Source organism: Calonectris borealis, chromosome 6, assembly GCF_964195595.1.
Source record: "Calonectris borealis chromosome 6, bCalBor7.hap1.2, whole genome shotgun sequence".
In the NCBI taxonomy this organism is placed as follows: Eukaryota; Metazoa; Chordata; class Aves; order Procellariiformes; family Procellariidae; genus Calonectris; species Calonectris borealis.
In genome coordinates, this window is record NC_134317.1 from 12,421,637 (window position 1) to 12,444,214 (window position 22,578).

Below are 22,578 nucleotides of genomic sequence, written 5' to 3' on the forward strand. Positions count from 1 at the left end.
TGGTGACTACAAAATTTCTATTACAACTTCTCAATGCAGGATAATTCTGATTCCTAGCTCTGTGAATAATGTGGTGTGGGATAGCTGGCAAGCCACTTTCTGCATCAGTTTCCCTTCTGACCTTTTGTTTTTGTTGTTTGTACAGCTAAAACCATCTCATTGAATGTTTTGTACACAGGGAGGCCTGTTCTCCGCTGAGGTTTTCTACTAATGCTTGTGCATTTGGCAATACAGGTTGCCAAAGATTTTATCGTTGTTGTTCTGCATTCAATTCTTTTGGAGTTGCTTAGCATTTCTATAGGACACTGCATATCTGAAATGTTTTGCAAGCACAAACCAATCCTGTGCAGTAAAGCGAATAAGAAGAAAAGTGAAGGAATGAGAATTGCCTTCTGCTAAATTCAAGTACACTTCCCAGTGACAAATTATTTTGAGCTTGAAGGCACTGTCTTACTGTCTGGTTGAAAGATTTGTTGCCTCTTAGCAAATCCTGCCCTCAGTTCTAATCTTTTCACCTGGTTTTAGGTTTTGTCCTGGAGCTATGATCATGTTTATGCAACATTTATCTATTTGCTGTGCCTGAGATTAAACCAGGATACCCAAGATACGCTCTTTCTGTCTCATGAGAGACCTGTAAACTGCATTCTTAAGTCACCCTATTTCACTGCCAGCCAGGGGAAATTTGGGAGAGGGACTGGGAGAAGACAGTCTGGAAGAAGAGAGAAAAATTATCCTTCCTGTTCTTTGCACTGAGCTCTCTGGTAATATGTTGCATACACTTCTAGTGATTGGCTGCAAATGGTGGATTCTGGCATAGAAAACCACCACCTAAAATATAGCTTGAGGGCTGGCAATGCCTGCCTTGTAGATTATAGAAGAACCCCTTCTTCATACCAGTCCATTGCTCAAAATGATTTCTATTTCCCAATAAAACTTTTCACCATGGTTTTGATTTTTTTTTTTTTTGCTTGTTTGCATGGGATGAATCTTTTAGCCCAGCCATGTCACCTGAGCATACCTAGAAAAAGTCACTAAGTGGTAAAGATAATTTTTTCAATTTGGGTTAAAGGAACTGTTTTCATTTTGGTTTTAAAGGGCCTAAAGTTCAAGAGGTTGCTCCATGCTTTTCCAGTGTCTTGAAAGGATGCACTGTGAGTGAAGGGCAAGACTTTGTGCTGCAGTGCTGTGTAGGAGGCGTACCTGTGCCTCAGATCACATGGCTTCTCAATGGTAAGGAATCCCCTGGTCTGCAATACATGGCATGCACGCACTTACATCCACAGTCTCAAATGCCACTCTGATCAGTACATAGCAAGGCTGTGAATACTGCACAAAGCACTATAGATCACCGTAATATAATTCACTAGAATATTTGAAGAAAATCAGTTTATATGCACGTAATATGCACGAAGGGTGGTTTTCTTGAGCAGTTTTCTGTCTTACTGCAGTTTTCCAGTACGTCCAGCAGGGGACTCTGGTGACAAGATTGTACGCAAATGGGTTTCCTGGGTTTTGTTAAACACAGCTTTTCACCACGCTGCAACAAAGCCTGTGTGGCTACTGAATGCTGAATGTTGTGCTGCCCCCACCCCCTTGGCATTAGCCTCTGCTCTGAGAGTAACGGATTGGCATCATGATCCTGCAGGAATAATAAGTTCTAAGCAAAATAAGGGCGGTATATCACTCTTCACGGTAGGAAGGAAACCCATGCCCAATTCCACCCTTCCATCAGCTGGGGGGTCATAATTGGTATTAGCAGCTATGTCCCCAAGGTCTTAAAATCACAGCTTTTCTGCTTGCTTCTCTACTAGAAATATGTTCCTTGAGATTCTAATGCTTGCCCAAAGCTGACTAAAAAAAAGGATAAATAAAACATTTTTTACTTTTATCAGACTGTATAATCTCCTATCCTGCCCTGATTCCACAACTCAACATGCAAGTTTCCTTAACAGTCCCCTCTTAATATTGGAGTTGGGTCCAAACATCAGCATTTTGCTTAGATTCCAAATGATTTCAGAGATCCAGGGACTACATGCTTTGGCTAAGGGTTCTTTCCATTTAAAGCCGTATCTATTAAACACTAGAGAGCTTTATTCAGCTTGACCCTTGATCACCTCTGTTAACCCTGAAGTGCAATTGATTTTTTTGCAGACTCTCCCAGGCTATCTATCTTTGTGGGTATGTTGTGTGTGTGGTTTAAAGACAAAGAATACCATACTTTGCCATAAAGATGTTTCCTCCAGGATTGTTTTAAAATTAATTATTTGCACATGATCTCTGTTTTTCTTTAGCTATTCAGAGTAAATGGGATAACTGAAAAAGGTGGCAGGGCAAATGAACCATGACCTTGAGATTGGTATGTTCCCACAGCCTGGTCTGTTCCCCTTCCCAATAGCTCCATGTCTAGAACAGAAAGGCCACCACTTTATTTACAACACAAAACATGTGAGTAAAGGGTCTGACACTCTCCCATTGGAAATAATCTGTTTCTCTGTCTGAAGGCTACTCTGCAGTTCCTCCTTTGCAGACGTGAGTAGAATCACTGTTTTGCTATGCAAGAATTGTGTCTTGCAGCACAGAAGGAGCAACTCCGACCCATACGGTCAGTCATTTAATCTTCACGTTCCAAGGGTATTCCCTGGTCATAAAGTGTTCCCTTAGTCATTGAATGATGTAGTTATACCCAGTTGTCTTCCACGTACAGAGCATCTTCCTGTCTCAAGTGACTTTCTGTGTTACAGTTCATCAGCCATAGATACAGCATTGCCATTGATGTAACCGTGTTCTGCTTTGCTAACCAGAAAACCATTGTCTCTTGAAAAATATAGCCTAGAGATCAATAAGCAACATGTTTCTGTAGGCTCCGGTACGTACTGTGCCCCCCTGCCTTTTTTCAGGATGTTTGTTCTGCACTGATCTTTCTTCTCACTAATCTCAGATGAGTCTGCCCCTGTTCAGGTATAACCATGTTTATATTGCATCCAAGCTTCTAACTGCAATTGGACCAATATCACAAGGAGGCAAAAGCAGGTGGGTTTTTTTCTGATAGTTGGATTTCAAACCATTAGGGTTCTGTAAGTGAAAGCCAGTGCATTAATTCTGCTCTTAAATCAAAAGACAGTGATGTGTCTGAGTAACAGAAGCACAAGAAACTACTGTAATAATAGAAATTAGGGACATCATACAGTATTCTAAAGACATAAGCACACTACTTTCATTCCAGACTCCTAAAACATACCATTATAGTTTAATGCTTTTCTGTCTTGCATCTGATTGTGATACATAACTGTTTATATACCATTTTGATACAAACTTAAACGGATTATAAACAGTAGTTTAATGCTGATAATTCCATGTACGCTCCTAGGGTCATTATTTTACCTAAGGATTAAATTGGCTATTGTGATATCCATTTGAATGCAAACATTTCCTTCCTTCCTACAAGTTAGCTAGATACTACAAACTTCTCATACTTATATTCACTATCAAATAAAGGAGAAAGTTGTGTTTCTGGTCCTGAAATATTACTCCAAGCAGACATAACAATGCTTTTGGCAAAATGACATGATGGAGTCTTTCATCAACTGGCCATATGAAGAGAACAGTATATTCACAGTATATAATTTGAGGCAGGCAGAAAAATTTTGTTGTAAAAAAAGGTGTGTTACAGTCTGCTGTCCATGCTTGGAATATAAAGCTTTTTATGTTCACAACCGATGGGCTGCGGCAGAGAAAAAAGAGATCTACTGTTCAAAATACAGCACTTTTGCAGAACTCCATAGAAATAAAAATCATATGGGACAGGACGTGTAAAGTTCACAAGAAAATATCAAATGCAAATTGTCTTCCAAGCATGACAATGATAACAAACTAGAATTAATTTTTGAAAGGAATAGTGAGAAAAGTATGTACATCTCAGTGAAATAATGAATGTAAAGACCAAGTTATCAAATCATAAGAAACATGAACAGAAGGCTGCTTTGAGAAACAAATAAAAAATAGGAAAAGAGCAGAACAGTCTCACTCCTAGGCTGGCCAGCCCTTGACACTGAAAGTCCTGTATGCTGTCCAATCTGCCTTCCCGTGATCTCCGAGGAATCCACACCACCTGAGAAGTAAAAGACTTGCAATAACTTCTTGTAAATGTTACATACAAGTACTACTTTAGATACTGAGCATTTTTACCAGCTGCGACTACATACAAATTTAAAACATTTTCCAAGCCATTATATAGATTGACCTCTCTTTCAGGTCAACCAAGACAAAAAATAGATTATGTATGTTGTGCATTGTCTATAATTACTTCTTAGCATCTGTGAAGATGAGTAGTTTTTCCATATTCATAGAGACTTTACAAATAAGAGCTACCTAACTGAACTATGGATTTTATTCGAGCTCTTACTCATCTTTGCAGCTCTACCATCTTCAGTTTCTTTCTTATACTTTTTCCCTATTTTAAAGATTTAAAGCTTTTTTCCAACTTTTTCAAGATGGTTCTTTTGTCCTGTTGCTCTCACTCTGCCTTTTATTTTAAGTTTCTTTCTGAATTTTCACTGATTTACTAGCAAATTCCCTGAAAGTAAACTTCTTGTGTTTTAGTTCTGGCTTCATCAAAGCCTTATAAATAACTTCTTACACGTGCTCTCTGTGACAATACTTCAGTATGTAACTCCAATTTACTTTAGCTTCTTTAAATACTTTATTGGTAACTTCTTTTTAAATTGTAGGAATAAGGCCTATATGACTGTATTTTAAATATCTTCCTTTTCATATTCCTTTCCATGTGGTTTTTTTTACCTAAGTTGAATTGAACCTTTTTCTGCTGAATTTAAAAACAGTATGACCATGACTTCAGCATAACAATTCTCTGAGTAGTGTTTGGTTTTAGGATAGCTTTCTGATCTGTCCAGAAAGCTTTTAATAAATGGGCCAGGGGAAAATTTCTTTTCTTCTGGCATAACATGCCAGCAGAAAGGTATTTTTTGTTATTGTTCCTGCTGCCAAGCTGTCATGGAGATTTGACTGTTTTGCCTCTGGAGAAGGGAACATTTCACTACTGGGAGAGTTGTTTTTATTAGATCAAATTATAAGTACAATGGACATAACTTAGAATCTTGCTGCAGGTTATTTGTGAGGGCTGATATACTCATGGTTTTTTTCTGGGGTCTGATGAAAAGTTTATTCTGTAAGTGAATTCACTATTCTGTGAATAGTGCTAAAAAATAGTCACAATTTTGTTGGGAGCTGGAGTGAAAAAGAGGATGCCCTGACAAAATTTGAGGACACGGTGAAGGAGACCACATTTTCTTTTTCCACCTAGAACACTTACCCTATTCATTTGCTTATTTACAACAGAAATAAAAAGGCATTGTTCTGCTTTTGATGATGCAGCTTTTATCCTGAGTGTATTTCTGATATGGTTAACATCATAGCATCATTAGGCACCATTATTATTTCAATGTCAGAATCCCAGACAGGATCCCTGTCAGGTTAGATATTCTACAGTCAGGCCAGGAAGGCAGTCCAGTGCCCCATGTCCTCTTACAAAACTTTGTCTGCTTGGGCTTTAGCTCTACATGTACATATTTGAATGTAATGTTATTCCCACATGCAAAAACTATGTGATTGGACCTAATAGTTACAACAGTCTGTGTGTAACTGAGTGAAAGGGAGCTCAAAGGAACCGGTAATATGTGACCTGTGAAGAAGGTGGAGAGAGTTTATTCTGAAATTGGAGTCTTCTGGGCAGTTAATTAAATGTTCATCTGAGTTTTTCATGCAGTAGAAAATTTGCTAACTTAACAAACAGATGACTTATAAGATAAGTAAAGGAACAAGATCATCTACCACATTTTATAATATATGTAAGTATATGCTGGTTTTGGCACATGTTTGTATTTCAGAATGAAACTTCATGTGCAGATAGATAATGCATAGATAATGACTGCCTTCTGAGTTTGCTAGTGTTGAAAATCAGAGATGAGAGAAAAATCTGTCCCATCATTTAATTTATCCTGCTCATAGTGCAGAGCTGGTTCTTAGAAACCCCAGAGCTTTTGTCCTAACCTTTTAAAATTATTTTGGCAACGAAATCAATTTTGATCTTTCCTTTTGACCATGATTTGCCAAGCGTCAGATGTCTTTGATTCAATCCTGCACAATTTCCCTGCAGTTTCACCCTCTTCTCTTAGATGACCCTAATTTTGTTTTCCAGCATGATGTTTATGCACAGATATCAGGCCCTCTTAAGCATTGCATGCACTGGGAAAGCAACCAATGATGAGTCAGTAGTGGAAACTATTTAATATTGGGAAAACAAATTGTAGAATCATTTCAGAAAGTAAGGTTGAGATTGATGACAGTTCCTGAAACAATAGGAAGGCAACTTCAATCATCTACACTAACATTTAAGCATGTTCCAAACCAATTAAAGGAACCAGTTTCTTAAAATGAACTTCTTTAATAGTCATGTCACCACAGATCAGAGTGTACCTGTCTGCTACCAGACTATACGTACTGTAGCGTAGATTGACTGCTTGTGTAAATCAGCCTCTTGCCTCCGTCATAGATTTTGCTGTCTCTCTTGGAATGTCTTCCACTACAAAGTACTTGATGGAGGACTTCAAGTGCTTCTCCATGCCCAACAGGTTTTGCACACCTAGACAATAATGCTAATCTCTAGTTTCAGGCAAAATACAAGGTGAAGACAATGTCTGAAGCAAACACACAAGACATTTCTTTTCTTATCAACCTGAAAGAGAATCTATTCAAAATACAAAGATAAATCTTTCTCCTCTTGCTGTTACTCAAGGTAGCACCCAGTGAACCTAATGGTGAGATTTGTCTGACAACCATATTGAGCTTTGTGCTTGGGATGCTGCTCTCTGTAGTCACTAGAGAGCAGTGGTTGTGCACCAGAGAGCGGGATTTGGCTCTGCACTTTAATATACTGGCTGGTGTTAAGCATCCAGATTTCACTGAAAACAAGAAGTGCTTTTGAAACTTAAGACAATTCTCTTCCTTTCTGTCTGCAGACCAGCCAATTCAGTATGCCCATTCCACTTTTGAAGATGGAGTTGCAAAATTGACTGTCCAAGATGCCCTACCAGAAGATGATGGCATTTATACCTGTCTGGCTGAAAACAACACAGGACAGGCATCTTGCAGTGCTCAGGTCACAGTCAAAGGTGAATATCTCAGCCTGCTGTAATTACTGCAATGATATCAGCTATAATCTTTTTTAAAAAAATATCTTGGATCCTTACAAAGGTGGTTGAAAGTGGATTCTGTGTTTTTTCTAAGTTGTTGTCAGCTCGGTACCTTTTCTCCCCCTTGGAGGTGTGTGCAACTTAAGTGCTAAGGACTCTGAAATATAAAGTAATATGCATGTTTCAGGAAAAAGCATCAATGCTCTGACCTTACCAAGAAGGGCTTAGTGTGGTACAGAGCAGTAAGGCTAAGTTTTGGAAGAGGTGTACCACTGTAGGAAAGGACTGTCACTGCTGAAAGAAAAATACATGCAGTTATCACCAGTATCACCCATCAGGCAGAGAGTGTTATGGTGAGGCAGATGCTACCCCTTTCTTTTGAAAGGTAAAGCACAGAGACCAGTGCCAGGGACTGCAATTGTGATAGCAAACGCCAATAGTCTTGTTCTGCTACCAGGATTTATCAGAGATAATTCTGAAGAGGTATGTATCAGCTAATTGGGAGCAGTATATCTCTAAATAAGCAGAATTTTGGAATTGAAAGTACTAGAAGAATATTGTAGTAAGCAATTGATGTGATCTGTTGTCTCTAAAATCTGAGAGCACCCATTTTGCAAATATCAATAATTTGATACCTTCAGTGCTGATTTGACATAGCTGATTTGTCCATGAAAGCCATAATTCTGCACTAGGATCTGAACAAACACAGTTTAAAAGACCAGAGATCACAATGAAGACAAGAGGTGACAAAATCCCACGGATAAATTGAACAGCGAGGTAGTATCAATCAGTATTATGGTCTTTATTTGTATAATCTCATCTGGCATCAGTTTATACAGTTTCATTTTATGGCCTGGAGATGATCAGCCCCCTCCCTCTACAATCCCCTCAGACTCCCCCTCTCTCTACAGTCAAGCCTGTATTTGGTATTTGTCATCTGCAAATGATTTTTTCCCAAAGTTATAATAGTTTGGCACTGCCTGTCCAACAGACTGCTGAGTGACAGCTGCCAAGGGAACTATTCCATTTGTCTATGACCAAATAATACCTGCCTCAAATTTGTACATGCAGCTTGGTGGGAAATGTATCCTGATCCCTGGGATCCCAAGATTTTTCTTCATTTGCCAATGTTCTGTGGTGTTTGTCTACAGCACTTCAGTGATATGCCTGCCCCTATTCTGTCTGTATGAATCCACTTGAAACCCTAGACAAGCTTAAAATGAAAACAAAGTAATTCTGGTAAACCTATGAGTTAATTTCTTGATTACCGAATTGCAAATGCAGTCATCCCCTCCCTGCCCTCCCCCTCGCCCCCCTGAAAAAAGGCACAAAGTAGGAAAACATTGATTTAAAATAAGCCTGAAACTAATCTGTTCTCAAAGCTGTCATTTATAATTTCTCTGAAGCATTTCATCTGCATTAGCTAAAGGCCAATCAAGAGTGCTCCACCTCAAGGGAGCTGTCTTTGACATGGGACCTGCTGATTCTTCACTGGGACACAGAAACCAAAAACACAGCCCCTCTCTTACTAACCATCTCTGAGTTATTTTAGGGCTGACATACAATGCTAATGTGGGAGCAATAGTGACCTAGCCTTTCCCTAGGCTTGTGTACTCTGCTGAGCTATTTCAGGCTACGTAGTCACTGTTGCATTTAGTTGGATTTCTCCTGTACTTTAGCTAGTCTGGGACTAGAAAGCTGCATTGCCACGATTACGGGGAGTTAGTTCCTCTGTTATGCATCCATTCTATTTTCTGGGAGTCATGGAGTGTGGGGGGGAAGAAGGAGAGCAGAATTAAGAACATGTATGACAGGCTGTAAAGCCACGTGTTCAACATTTTTACAGCTTTAGCTGTCCGCTCCACTTCCTCCCTAAAACTCATTATGTCCCTGTTGCTGTGAGGATTACAGTAACTTTCCCCAAGACTCAGATCAATGTGGATTTGCCTGCCAAAAATAGTACCAAATTTAAAATCGTGATTTCCAAATCTCTTACCTTTCATATATTTTTTCCATCGACTCTCTAGCAAATGCTTATTGGCATTAGAGTTCTCTGAGACTCTGAATGCTGCTGCTAAGGCTTCTCTAAATGCTCAGCTTTTGCAGACAGATTACAGCAGGAAATCAGTGTATGTGCGGAAAGAGAGAAAACTTCAAAAATCCTCTCCTGACCAGACATTGATTTTTGGAATAAAGTCTGTAAAAACGGTTTCTGAATTGTAACCCATCTCTCTCCAGTTCCTTTTTCTCTCCAAGATGATTTAAGGTTTTCACATTTCATGCAGTGCTCAGTTTGTTCATTCATTGCTCGGGAAATATTTTCCTTTTGTATGTGAAAAGTAATTTGTATTTAATCTAAGAAGGAATGGATATTCTTGGCATATCATCAGTATCAGAATTTAGTGTCAGAATTCAGCTTTTCCTTAACTTGCTACTGTGGTCCTTGGACACATCTCCGAGTCTGTCTGGGTCTACGTTTCACTTCATATTGTCATTTTTGGCTTTGCTATTCTAAAGCAGCAAGGGTCTCATGGAGGGGCATATCTGCTGTGATCATTGGGGAAACTTTACTTGGAGTGGGTTGTCTGTCTTAACAGTAAAAGTCAATTTCATTTTTCAAAGGCAAAAAGCTCCACCTTCTAAAATAAATTAAGCTCACAGATAACTCAGAAAAGTCCCATAATGGCAGCAAGGATAGTCAGTGACAAACTGTTCAAAGGAAAAAAAAACAACCACAACGAAAGCCTCATGTTTGAATTATAGTTCAAGATGATACTTAAACCTGCTAGTGGGTTACAGGTGTTATCTGGCCACATATTATGTTTTCTGATCATCTTTTGTGCATTCTTTGTCCTTTAGAAGATCTGTTGCTTTGTTTTTGTCAAATGAAATTTCCTTTTGTGGGATTATTGTAGGAAACAACATTTTAAAGGCCCTTTGCCCAATAAAGGGCTACTGCTCCAAGTCCTGTTAAACACAAGGGGGGCATTTTTTTCAGTACTTTCAGTATGCTTTGCATTGGGCCCTGGATAACTAGCTAGTCTTATTGTGGCATAGCATTCCTTCTAAGTCATCGGTCTGAGATTCATTTATGGTTGCCTTTTGCTTCCTTATTATTAAGCAGGATAAATTCTGCCTAGCGCTGAGCAACCTCAGTCCTTCGTTGGTTTTGTATGAAAAACGCTGAAGGTACTTAGTTGTTTGTAGGAGGCTTTTGGCACTGTGTCGAAAAAGTCCCACACTTCATATGGACGGGGCATAAGAAATGCAATGGTCTTAAAAAATTCAAACTAATCAGTCTTCTGTTTATTTAAGACAAGAAAATAATATCACTTAAGTGATCTGAAGGCTGAGTAAATTGGGATAGATCCATTAGGCAGTCTGTGGAGAAACTAAGTTAATCAAGGTGGCAGCCTGTGGAGAAACTAAGTTAATCAAGGTGAAGCTAATTTTGGCCTTGTAAAAGACTAAGTAGACTAAATTGAATCCTGACAGCCATCTTCTCTGTGACAGTGGTTTCTTACAGCTGAAATACAGGTAGAGATAAACTACAGGGAATGAACAGCACTTCTTTGAAAAAACAGCCTAACAAATGTCTTCACCATGAGAACTTTTTCTAACTGAACTCTCCAGTGAGTGGGGTACACTGGATAAAGTGCTAGGTTAATTAGTCTAATGCAAGAAAGCCTGAGAGGTGAGAAACATGATCCAGGTTACTCAAACATTCAATGATAGAGGTTCCTGAAATGGTACCATTTGCTGCTCTGCAAATGTTAGAATTTTTTTCCTTTAAATTTCTGCATAATTTTCTATACACAGGAAAATCAGAATTTGGGAGGCTTAATTGCTTTTTCCAGCATTCTCTAGGTATAGGAGCAAGCTGAAGTGCTTGTTACATGAGGGCTGACTCCCAGGAAAATGTCCTTCTCTCTTGCAGGTCTGCAGTAGATGACAAACAAAATATCTGACCCACTGCAGGCTCCTTGAGAGTTCTCCAGCCTCCTCCCACCAGGCAGCAGCATCACTGATTGATTTCAAGAGGGAGGGCACGAAGCATGGGTAGTGATAGCAGCAGCACAGGCTTGCAGCCAGGGTACTTTTGTGGGCTCTAATGCTCTGCAGCCACCCATTTTACTGATGCTTGTCTTCTGCACGCTGCTTTTTTGAATAGAGGCCTAATACTGCCTCCCTTGGTGAGCAAACACTATTCAGCAAATACTGCTGCTCCTGCTCACTGGCTCTTGACCTCATTTCTCCCTCCCTGCCAGCAGTGCACTTTCCTGACTTCACATCTGTTCCCCTTTCTCCCCCACCACTTTCTGTTCACACTTTTTTTTTTTTGTGCGGCCTCCCCAGCATAAGTGTCTATGTTGGGAAGCCTGTAGCCCTTACAATCCGATTACTGTAGTCATTCATTGATCATTGGATGAGCAGATTAGAGTCACCTGAAAGCCTGTCAGAGTCCGTGGTGTAACCAGTTTATCAGAGCAGTGAAGGGAGATGCTTTCTGGAAAACCAGTTCATTTTGTTCCTGTCACTCTTCCATCTGGTGTGAGTGGGACCATAAAATATAACCAGGTGGAAGAAAGGCTTTCAGGTAGGATTCTTTTCTTCCAGTCATGAGAGATGCTGTCTTTAGGTCATAGGTTGTTTTTCTTTCTATCTCAGAATGACCTCTCTTAGACATTAATCTTTTAAAGAAGGTTATCACTGCAATAAGCAGCCTCTCTTTGAAGACTTAATTGAGAGGCTACAGCTTTGTTTCTCTCAGATATATTTCTGCCTAAGGTAAATGAAGTATGATGTCTTACTTGCCTACAGTGATGAAATATTTGTGACAGCTTTTCAAAGTCACTATTTATTTGAAAGCATTTTGCTGTATTCCAAGTGTGACATAAATATAAAGGACTATAGAAGATTTTCCAAAATGTACAAGTCTACTCTTGTTCAATGTCCAAAAGGTATTCCAAACCAGTAGCTTGGTGGAACCACTTGGCTATGTAAGAATTGGTTTCAGACACTGAGGGGGTTTTTGTCACTGTATTGAAAGGTCAGAGATAAGCTGTCATGAGCATCAAAGAAATTCTGTTCCAGTACTTTCAAGAGTATCCCAAAGTTCTCAGTCCATCACTCTGTATGGGTCACTAACAGCTGTAATCCTTGTAAGACTAAGCTTCTTTTTTTAAAAAATTGCCTTCTTTCAACACCTCATGACCAAACGTGAAACACAATGCCGGCTAGCAACCAAAAATGAAGGACAAAAGCAAAACATGTGTGGAAGCTTTTAATGATATAGGATTTGTGCCATCAATATAAACAACGTTCTCTAAAGACAGCTTCTTGATATAAATAATTTCCAGTAAAAGGGGAACCAAATTTGGATGCAAATGAGGGATGAGTGCTTGCAGAATGAGCAAAAGTTAAATGGCAGGAATTGCATTAATATTTCTAATAAATGAAAAACAAAGATGAGATGCTGACAGGAAAAATGTTTAATTTAAAAAGAAAAGAAAGAGGAAAAAAAACCCACCCCTACATCTGATGGTCTTCTCAACTGTGAAGTGATCAAATGCTGTGAACATTAAGCTATTATGTACCAGAATGACAGAAAACAGATGGTTATTATAACAGTCTTGGGAATGGCCCTGCATTGGCCAAGAGGCAAACTGTCCCAACCTGGATTGTCAAATTCTATAATACTCTAAGTTTCAGCTGAGAAGTGGAAGTAATCAAAATACATATAAAACCTGTTAACTGAATATATGCCTGAGTAATTTTGAAAGCATGGGCATGATGTTACCCCAAAGAATGTTTCCAAGAGCAGCTGATGTGGATTAGCTAATGGGAACTCAAACAGTCAGCCATCAAACTATCTCATAGGATTAGCTCAATTTATAAAACTCTCCAGAAATGACTGTTGTGCAGGTAGATTTGAAGTAGGCAAGCTGTAGGATGGGAGGAAGCCCGAATCAGAATTAATCACTGAAAATTGGTCCCAAAGCATCTGAGAGTTGAATGTAGTGTGTGTTTTTCTGGAGGAAAATGGACTTGGTTTCTGACACTAAGCATCATTTCTGCATTCATTTTCTGGCCTTTTTCCTGCTTTTCTCGTGTAGTTATGAATTCACCCAGCTTATGTTATTTCTATGAATTGACTTCCAGCCTAGCTTCACTGAGCATCCTTTCCATGATTACTAGATTAACTTGAATTTATCAAAACACGGTCCTGTTGTGCAGATGTTGCTAAACAAATGACAAAGAGCAAATGCATATTTTAGTCACTTGTGTACCATCAGTCATGATACATCAGATGGACTAGCCACCAAAGAGAATTTAGTCTGTAGAATGGTTATGTAACAATTAAAAAACACAACATCACAAGTAAAATGGCTACCTAAGTGCTAGAAGTGAGCTGTTTTAACATCTAAGCTTTTCATCTCTAGTGCCTCATACTTAGGCAGAGTGAGAGTCACAAATGGAAGAGAACCTATAGGATTGATGTTTGCCTTGAAATTACAACTCAGAAGGTGAAATATGTCTTTAAGCAAGTTGTTTCCCAATGTTAGAATTAAAATTATAGAGGCAGCAAGACAGACTCTAAGGATATATCTGTGCCTACTTTTTTCACTTTTTTTTTAAAGATAATCAGCGCTTCTGTTAGTGTGAGTTTTGTTCCTTTCCATTAATTTCTTTTGTATTTGGGAACAGACATGTTGACAGTATTTAGGAGACTGTTGAGTACCTTGGATTACCAGCTGATGTAAAACATATACACAAACATATATATGCTCCAGTGCAAAAATCTCATGCAAGTTTCACTTACAGAAGAAAGATTCTTGCATAAGCAGAGGAGCACGGCCAATGCTTACAGAAAAGCAGAGGATGTCAGGGTCTCACAAGTGTTTTGTCATGTGTTCAAGAAAATAATAATTAACAAATGGCTTTTAATCAAAGGACTCAGTGAACTAAAGGGAATGGTTTGAGAGCAGGGTGATGTGCATGTTTCTTCTCAGTATAAATATTTTTGTGACTACCATTATCAAAAGTATAGGGAAATGGAAAGACCATGGAGAAGAGTTGTGAGCAAAGGATATTCAGCACCAGCAGAAAGATAAGAGCTTTAAAGGTGAGAATTAAAGAATTGCTTTATGAATAGCATATGCAGGAGGAGAAGTTGAGTTGTAGGAAAGGAAGGTCCAAGTAAGGAAAAGAGGAGATGGGTTTGCCTAAGGGAAGCATCTGTCTTTGAGTTAGGTAACTAAATAGAAATCTGAAAATTTCAAACATATAAGCTGGTGTATATAAAGCCAAGTAAGGATGGCAAGTTCTTAAAGGTGTGTTTCTTCAGTTTAGTCTTACAAATTTAACAGCGTGTTGCTCAAGCATCTTATGGGGTTGCAGCATAGAGTCCCTAGGTTAGTATGGCCAACCAAACTGAAAACAAAGCTGAAAAAACAAATACAGGGCCCCCATGCTGAAATTCAGCAGGTCCTGCCATGTCCTTACTAGTTCTGCAAGTCTATGCAGTTCTCTTGCCCTAAAAGGCAAAAATGTCCACATAACAGAAGCAGCATATCAGAATTTGTTGTATGTACATTTGGGATAGAAAATGTAGCTAACTAGGCAGATATACCAGTCCAATATCTGCTTTAGCACTTCTTCTTGAGATCTAATTTTGTCAAGCAGTGATACCTCACTTTTAGAAGAATAAGGTTTCTATATTACAGACTGGAAAAATGAGCAATACAGAGATCTCTAAGGGCCTTAATACAGGTTATAGTGTGAGTCCTAATGAGCAGGTCATTCCTTTGCAGTAAAGGAACAGAGGGCAGGAACTTTGTATAGCTGTATATGACTGAAGGTGTTTCCATGCAGCTTCATTTTAGTCAAGGCTTGTGTCCACATACACAGACTTTGCCTTTTTTTTTTTCAGGGTAATGTCTTAGTTTGAGAGATTTTTAATATAAATTCATCAAGAAGAGACAACTGACTACAAACAATGCCATACTAGAACTACCTTATTTTTTCTGGACTTAAACGCCAAACAAGCCTTGCTTTAGAATTCCTTGCTGACACCAACTTTTAGCCAGAAATATAATATTGCTGTATTTTTTTCTTTTTTTTTTTTCTTTATATTAATCTAACTTCAAATGTTTCCTTGCTCTCAAGCTGAGTCTTATTTGTCTTATTTGAGGGGTTCCTTAAAGCATTCTTAGTACAGTATCCTTTTGACTACTCACTCAACAGAGTAAGCAGAACTATTTTAATATTACCACAGGTAACTATTCTGTTGCCAGAGTGGATTTGCCAGAGGAGGAAGGGCTGAAGGGGCTGTAACTCCTTATATCAGTGGCATCCTCGGAGACACTTGCGCTTTATGTGGCTGCCTGTTCCTATTGTGCTTCCATTGCATTTCAGCTCGTGCACAGCCCAGGGTTTATTTCTAATGGAAGTGGTATCTCTATACATCACGATACACTGCAATTAAGTTAAATTCTGCCTGGGCAGCCACAAAAAAAATTGAGACTGTACATGTGAAGGTGAAATTCTGCCTCAGCAGTATGCACATTTTCACTGTGGAGCTAACCTGGCTTGATTTAGCATATATGAAGCACCTTTTCTGCAGTTCTCCACGTCAGACTGGTATCTAACGCTGGGGAATTTGTTAGCAGTGGGCCAGCTGAGCTGCCTTATAAATGCATTTGGTAGGTATACATGCTCTCAGGTCTTCCATGGAGTTGCTGTCTGTGGCAGTGACAAAAGAACAATTACTTAATGTAAATAACTTGCAAACAGTGTTAGTCATTAATAAGGCAGACAGTTCTGACAGCAAAAGCAAACACCACTTTGGCTGCAAAAGCTTCCAGTGAGACTGTCACTGAGGAATTCGGTCTGCTGACTGCAAGTGATCTGCTGTGAACTCCGCTGGCTACTTTATATCTCTGTCCCCTGCACTCTAAATTGAGATTTTTCCTGAGGAGGGGAAGTGGAGAGGGAGGTGCTGATCTCTTCTCCCTGGGATCCAGTGACAGGACACGTGGGAATGGTTCAAAGCTGCGCCGGGGAGGTTTAGACTGGACATTAAGAATAATTTCTTTACCAAGAGGGTGGTCAAACACTAGAACAGGCTTCCTAGAGAGGTGTCCCCAGCCTGTCAGTGTTTAAGAGGCATTTGGACAATGCCCTTAACAACATGCTTTAACTTTTGGTCAGCCCTGAATTGGTCAGGCAGTTGGACTAGATGATCACTGTAGGTCCCTTCCAACTGAAATGATCTGTTCTATTCTATTCTCTTTTGACTGTTTCTCCCAAATCATGATTCTTAGTGGTGTAGTCAGCCTTTTGATAGTGCGATTTCTGGGGTGGCATCTCTTTCAAATGCTGGGGGTTGCAGAACAAACTGAGTAGACAAAACAGAGGTTAAAATGCTGAGGACCTCGTGATACTCCATAGAGAAGGAAAGACCTGGGAAAGAAGGAGCGTACATGGAGCTGCAGGATAGGGCTGGAAGTCTAGCCTGCAGTAAAATAAATAGATTGCCAGAGTAGATAACATGGAACTGGGCCTCCTTTGTATATCCCTAACCACCCTGACTAGTCTAGGCTTAGGCCATTGTCAATCTTGGGTTAACAGTTTCTCTGTGTAATGCAAGGCACAACATCCAGACTATAACTTGGCCCGGCTCTTCAGTGAAAGCATCTCCCAAGGATATTTGAATCTCACCTTTCATTTACAAAAACAGATTATAATTGCAGAAATAAATGATGGGAGGTAGATGTGTAAAGAACACTGCTAGGTCATTAAACTTCTAGTTCTCATGACCTAAGTTTGCAAAACAGCATACCAACCTGAGATCTTTAATAAAGCAGAAATATCCATACATGTCTCAAGAACATAGAGGTCTCATTTTTTTTTATGCCAGTATAAATCAAGTTTGGAATTCTTGGAAAACTTGCAGAAAATATTTTGACCATATTCCTTCAGGCCTGAGACTGAAAAATACTTTACAGGAAGAAAGACAGGTGAGATGAGTGTCCTAATATCAATTTTTCTGCCTTATAAAATCTGTTCTTTTTTGAGTTGATAGCATTGTTAACGTGAGATCTGGTAACAGCTGGATTTATTTACATTGAAAATATTTGAAGAGGTGAAACTCTTTTCAAGATCAAGATCTGTGTGTGAACCTGAGTCTTGCTTTGAGAGATTGTAGTGAAATCTGCTGCTTTTCTCTCTGAGCTTCCTCACACAGAGAGCTTTTTGAGTTAAGATTCTCCTCAGCTCAGTTGACTTATTAGCCTCTGAGCCAAAATGATATTTAAACACCATAAATGGTAAATGTTGCTGAGGCAGTCCTTTCGCACAGCTCAGACTAGGCATTATTTGGCAGTTAACTGCATGATTCTGGCAAACGGATTCCTCGAGTATAATTAAATCTCTTATAAGACTAAACACTGCAAGTTGTTTGCAGTGTTCTGAACATAAGGCAGAAAACTCTCTATTCTTTGCATGTCCTTGACTTGTAACCAGTTGTAACCCTGACCTTGTGCAGCTGAGTTATTGCATTGAAGGTGTATATGTGCAGTGCTGTAGCTGACCCTGCTTGAGCCGGGGGCTGGACTAGGCGATCTCCAGAGGTCTCTTCCGAACGCAATTAACGTGTGATTCTGCGCAGTGTTGAGCATAATGAAGTCCTGATATTTCAACAGGAGATGTCAGCATTCTGCAGCTCACATTAAAAAGTCTTCAATACATCTGGGTAGGCAAATGAACAAGAAAATTTACTAGAACAGATGATGTCCATAAAATGTTTACTTTTTGACTACAGGCCAGGTAAAACCCAGGTCCAGTCTTTGGAAACCTTCTTAAAGTTTGTATCTGATCTGGATTTTCTTCTTGTTCAACAGCAAATCTGGGAATGGAAATGCCATAGTGCAGTTATTGATTCTTTTTTTCCTTCTCTCTGAGTGTATAGATTGATCTATCTCTTTTATCTTAGAAAGTAAATAGTTGGTTGCATACTTGCAGTTAAACTGGTACGTGTGTACTGTACAATTGATTTGTGTTAGGTTAACTGTTCAGTGCAGCATGAATTTTCCACTTTTTCTTTTACATATACACCTTCAACACAATAATTCACCCTTGCTTATCAATATAAAGATGTTTACAGTTGTGTTCAAGCACCAAATTCTGATCCAGGTCTAGGTTTTAAAAATTCAAGTGTATTTTGGCTTAGCCCCACAGCTAACATTAAGACTCCTGTTGCAATAATTTCCAGTCTGCAGATATGTGGAGGTTAAATTTATGTAAGGACTCTTTAAATCCTAGATTGAGAAAAGTCAAATAATAGGAAAACATTTTTTATCAACTTAAATTTCTATTAATACAGGTTAATAGATAAACAGATGTTTGATATGGTAGCTGTAGATGGGTTAACTTATTATTGATTACACAAACACAGGGAAACAGAATAAGAGATTAAAAGAAATAGTTATGTATCAGAGGCAATATATATCTTTTCCCGTTGCCATCCAAATACGCTGAGAATCTGTATTTTTGTAAGAAACTGGAAGAGTTTAAATTCTCCTTAATCTCTGCGGATATAATGCACTAAGTGGCTTTTTTAAACATAGATTTGGATGCTTATTAGAGTGTCTTTCTAATAAAAAAATGAACCCTTAGGGGTAAGGCAATGCTGTGGGAAAAGCCTATATTACTTTTGCTTTGTAGAAAACATATGTGGGTATATAAGGTACTCTTTAAATGCTCCGCTTACTATTTCTGGTCTCCCAGGCTGTGTTTCCCACTGAGCTGTGCATCTTATTACTTGCTGTTTCCCAAGATTCATGCATGTTAAAGCCTGAGGAAAGGCAAAAACCATAGGAACCATGTGAGTGCGATCATTTTGGTGGACTTTTAAATCTATCACGCTGTGTAATGCCTTATCAAAAGCCTGTTGAAATGACATGCTCACCAGAGAATGCCCCAGCTGGGCTTATGTATTATGCCAGACCACAGCCCTGTGCAAAATTTGTTAAACTTTTTGATCTCATAATTTTATAAGAGCCTTTGAGAATTCAGTGCTCTGTAAGCAGCCTTTGAAGAAATCATGGTATCTTCTGTATTACCTTGCATGATTTGACCTGCAGAAAACCAACAGCTGTGGTTAAAAAATTGTGGCAGCTTTTATAAGCTACTGTAAAATAAACTAGTTGCACAGTCTGAAAACAAGTTATTGAAATGTACCTGTGTTTTATCAAGCCCACCCTATGTAGTGCTTTCTGATGTTCCTCATGAATTGCTTTGACATGATCCACTTAGGGAGAACTCACTGCAGCAGCAGAAGTTGGTTGGGGAAAGGAAAGGGAGGGAGAAAGGGTAGAATTTTTTTAGTCACTATGGCAGTACTGCCATGTGTTAACTCTTATATTCCTTCTTTTCATTCTTAGAGGTGAACCTACTCCTACTTGAAAGTAATAAGAAGTAAGAGTGGTGAGGGAGATGTTAAATGGCTATAGGCGATTAGAGCGCATTAACATAATAGGAAGAGATCGGATCTCCTCTTTTTCACATCCAGTTGATTAAGCTTGAGGATGCGTAGATATATAACAAAGTCATGCCCTTATGCTAATGTCAGACAAAATTTTCCTTAGGTTCCACATTTCCTTTCTGGTGCCAGATGTGTCAAATTTTTATTGTGTGTAGTTTTGGCAGCAAAAATACCCTGCAGTGTTACAAACATGGTTGTTTCAGCCAGAAGTATAGTGACTTGCAGTATCTGAGCTGGGAGCTGTACCTGTGCTTTCTTCTTCCTCTTCCTTCCCCCTGCTTTGGGCTCTGAAGCCAGCTGTCATTGAAGAGCATAGGAATTTTGAACTCCAGAAGAGTTCATGTGGTGAAAGGGGCTTTGGAGGAATGAGGGAAAGCAAGCCCTAATACTGGCCTTTTGTTGTGTGCAGCCTGCTTATTTGTGTCCTGTTTTTCTTCTCTCCTTGCCCTCCATTTTTCTGGTGCAGATTTTGTTCCTGATGTATGAGACTAGTTAGCACCTAGCTGTGGCCAGGGAACGTGAACTTCTACAGTTGTTAAACTTTCTGAAGCTACCCTTTTGCAAACAGTGCCTTGTTTTTTGTGTATGGTTTTCCTTGTACTACTTTCCTGGCAAAATAATTAGCCAAGTGTTTCCAAAAGGAAGTAGAATCACACAGTATCTTTTCACCATAAATGGGAACAGGAGTTATTTGCTTAATCTTGAATGAGCAGTGTCCCTTCTTTTCCCAAGTACCCTCCAAAATCAAATTGATTGCTGTTTTTCCAAACAAGTGCTGTAAAGGCTAAAATTGAAGAAGCCCTTAGGTATATTAAAATAAGCTGTGAATATGTACGGCGCTGCTATCTCATGGTAAAATTGTGAAATGTTAAAGCCTTTATCAGAGGAGCACTGAGTCACTGCATGGTGCTATGTAATAAATAAACAACTAAAAGCATTCAGCTTCAGAAGAATTTGAAAATAGTTAACATTCATGCTTTGTAATTTGGCCTCTGTATGATTGTATCAGTCCCTTCTGAGAAAATGCAATGATTTTAGACTAAGGCTAAATAAAACTAAATAACGTATCTAAAACTGGCTCTGTTGTCTTGTGTAAAACATCTGCGAGAAACTAAAGTTGTCAGTAGGTCAGTTTAATTTTTTTCTAAGTCTAGAAGTCTACAATATAAAATTTTAAGTAAAGATGTTACATGAAATGAGCCCCTATGATTTCTTAATGAACAAATAGTGTTTATGGATTAGAACTTAAGTCTTTTTAATTGTTGCTGCTTAGTCAAGAAACATTAGACAATTTTTGTGATATTCTGCTTAAGTTGTTGTTACAATAAACATATGCTACTGATGAACATATACTACTGAACAACAGTAGCATAAGATTAGAGATCCCCATTAAAAAAAATTATTTAAAAAGTAGGGGAGAATGCTTGTGTTTTGAAGAAAGCCTGTTCAAGTTGCCATAGAGTCAGTCTTTTTAGCCATATATTTACTGTATCCTGGATGTCACACATTTGAAAAGGAATACTGGTCACCTTAAATACCGGTTGCCTTAGCCATGCTAGCTTCTAATGGATGTCACACGTTTGAAAAGGAATACTGATTGCCTTAGCCATGATAGCTTCTAATTTTTGAGCTCTTACATACAACAGATTTCATATCTGTAGGTAAAGAAATGCCCCCGTGCTCCAAAGCACATCAGCATAAAAAAGGAGACGTTTTTACTCTTGCTTTGTAATAGGTATTGAGAAATCAGGTAATACTTCAGGGACTAAATCAAAGTGTATGTATATTGGTATATCATAGGTTTACAAGGATAGGAATGTCTTCAGGAAGGTTATGATATATAAAGTTGCCTTTGTTTCTGTCCCTGGAGTAATCCTCAAGTTTTCAATATTTCGGACTTAATAATCCATCTTAATGTTCCTCTGCATGATTACATTCAGTTTGCCCTAATGAAATAACTCTTTAGTCTCTCCAGTAACTTTTCTTGCACTGTTGAAGCTGTACCCTTTAAGTTTTTTACTACCCATCTACCGTACACTTCTGTTTTTTGATACTTACCATCATAATTTTCCATTTAAGCACAGAACTGGTCTTCATACAAGAGATCAGCATAAACCTATGCAGTGCTTAAATTCAGTGTAAACGCTATTTTTAAGGTTTGTGTGATGGTGAGGCGGGTTCTGTCCCCCTTCATTTCAATTTGACAGCTTCACTTACAAATAATGAGCACTGATCTGTAACAATGGCAAGTTGTTCTTCATCCTTTAATCCTGTGGGTCACCCTTTTAGAGGCCTGCACCCCCAGTAAATCTTCTTAATGTCACTCATATCAGTAGGTCTCCTCACCAGCATAGGATACATCTGTCTGAGATAACTTTAGAAACGGAGGCCTGAGTTTTTTGTAATCTGTTGGGTTTGTGATTCATATATGCAATTACCATGAATTATTCGCTTGCTTCCTTTTAATGTTTATGCAGCTCTGTGCAAGAAGGTGGTTTTATTCCAGTACCTGAAACTTTCATTTCTACAGCACATATTTTTGAGGAGTTAGCATTGCTGAAAAATTCCTTTTGGGAAATGATTTTGCTCTATTCCTTCTGTAGTTGCTCACCCATTTCTTTTTAATAAGCTGAGGCTGTATTGTCTTCCTTGATTACAGAAATCCATTTATTTAGACTACATGGAACAGGCACATCAGTCTAATAAAGCAAAGAGCAAGTTGCGAGGGATGTGGAGTGCTGCTAGTACTTAATGCTGTTTGTACCAGGGCTCTGCTGGAGGCAGCTCGGTCTATTCTGGGAGAATTGCTGTTAGAGTCACTAC

General features: G+C 38.8%; 1 protein-coding gene across 4 annotated transcripts in view; it reads left to right on the top strand.

The window, feature by feature from the left end:
• Window positions 1-22,578, top strand: part of MYLK (myosin light chain kinase) — a 221,525-nt gene that overhangs the window by 109,512 nt on the left and 89,435 nt on the right. For all 4 annotated transcript variants that reach the window (XM_075152847.1, XM_075152848.1, XM_075152849.1 and 1 more), the window contains 2 exons: window positions 1,096-1,230; window positions 7,035-7,187. In XM_075152847.1, the coding sequence (XP_075008948.1) occupies window positions 1,096-1,230; window positions 7,035-7,187 (288 nt within the window). The remainder of the gene's footprint in view (window positions 1-1,095; window positions 1,231-7,034; window positions 7,188-22,578) is intronic.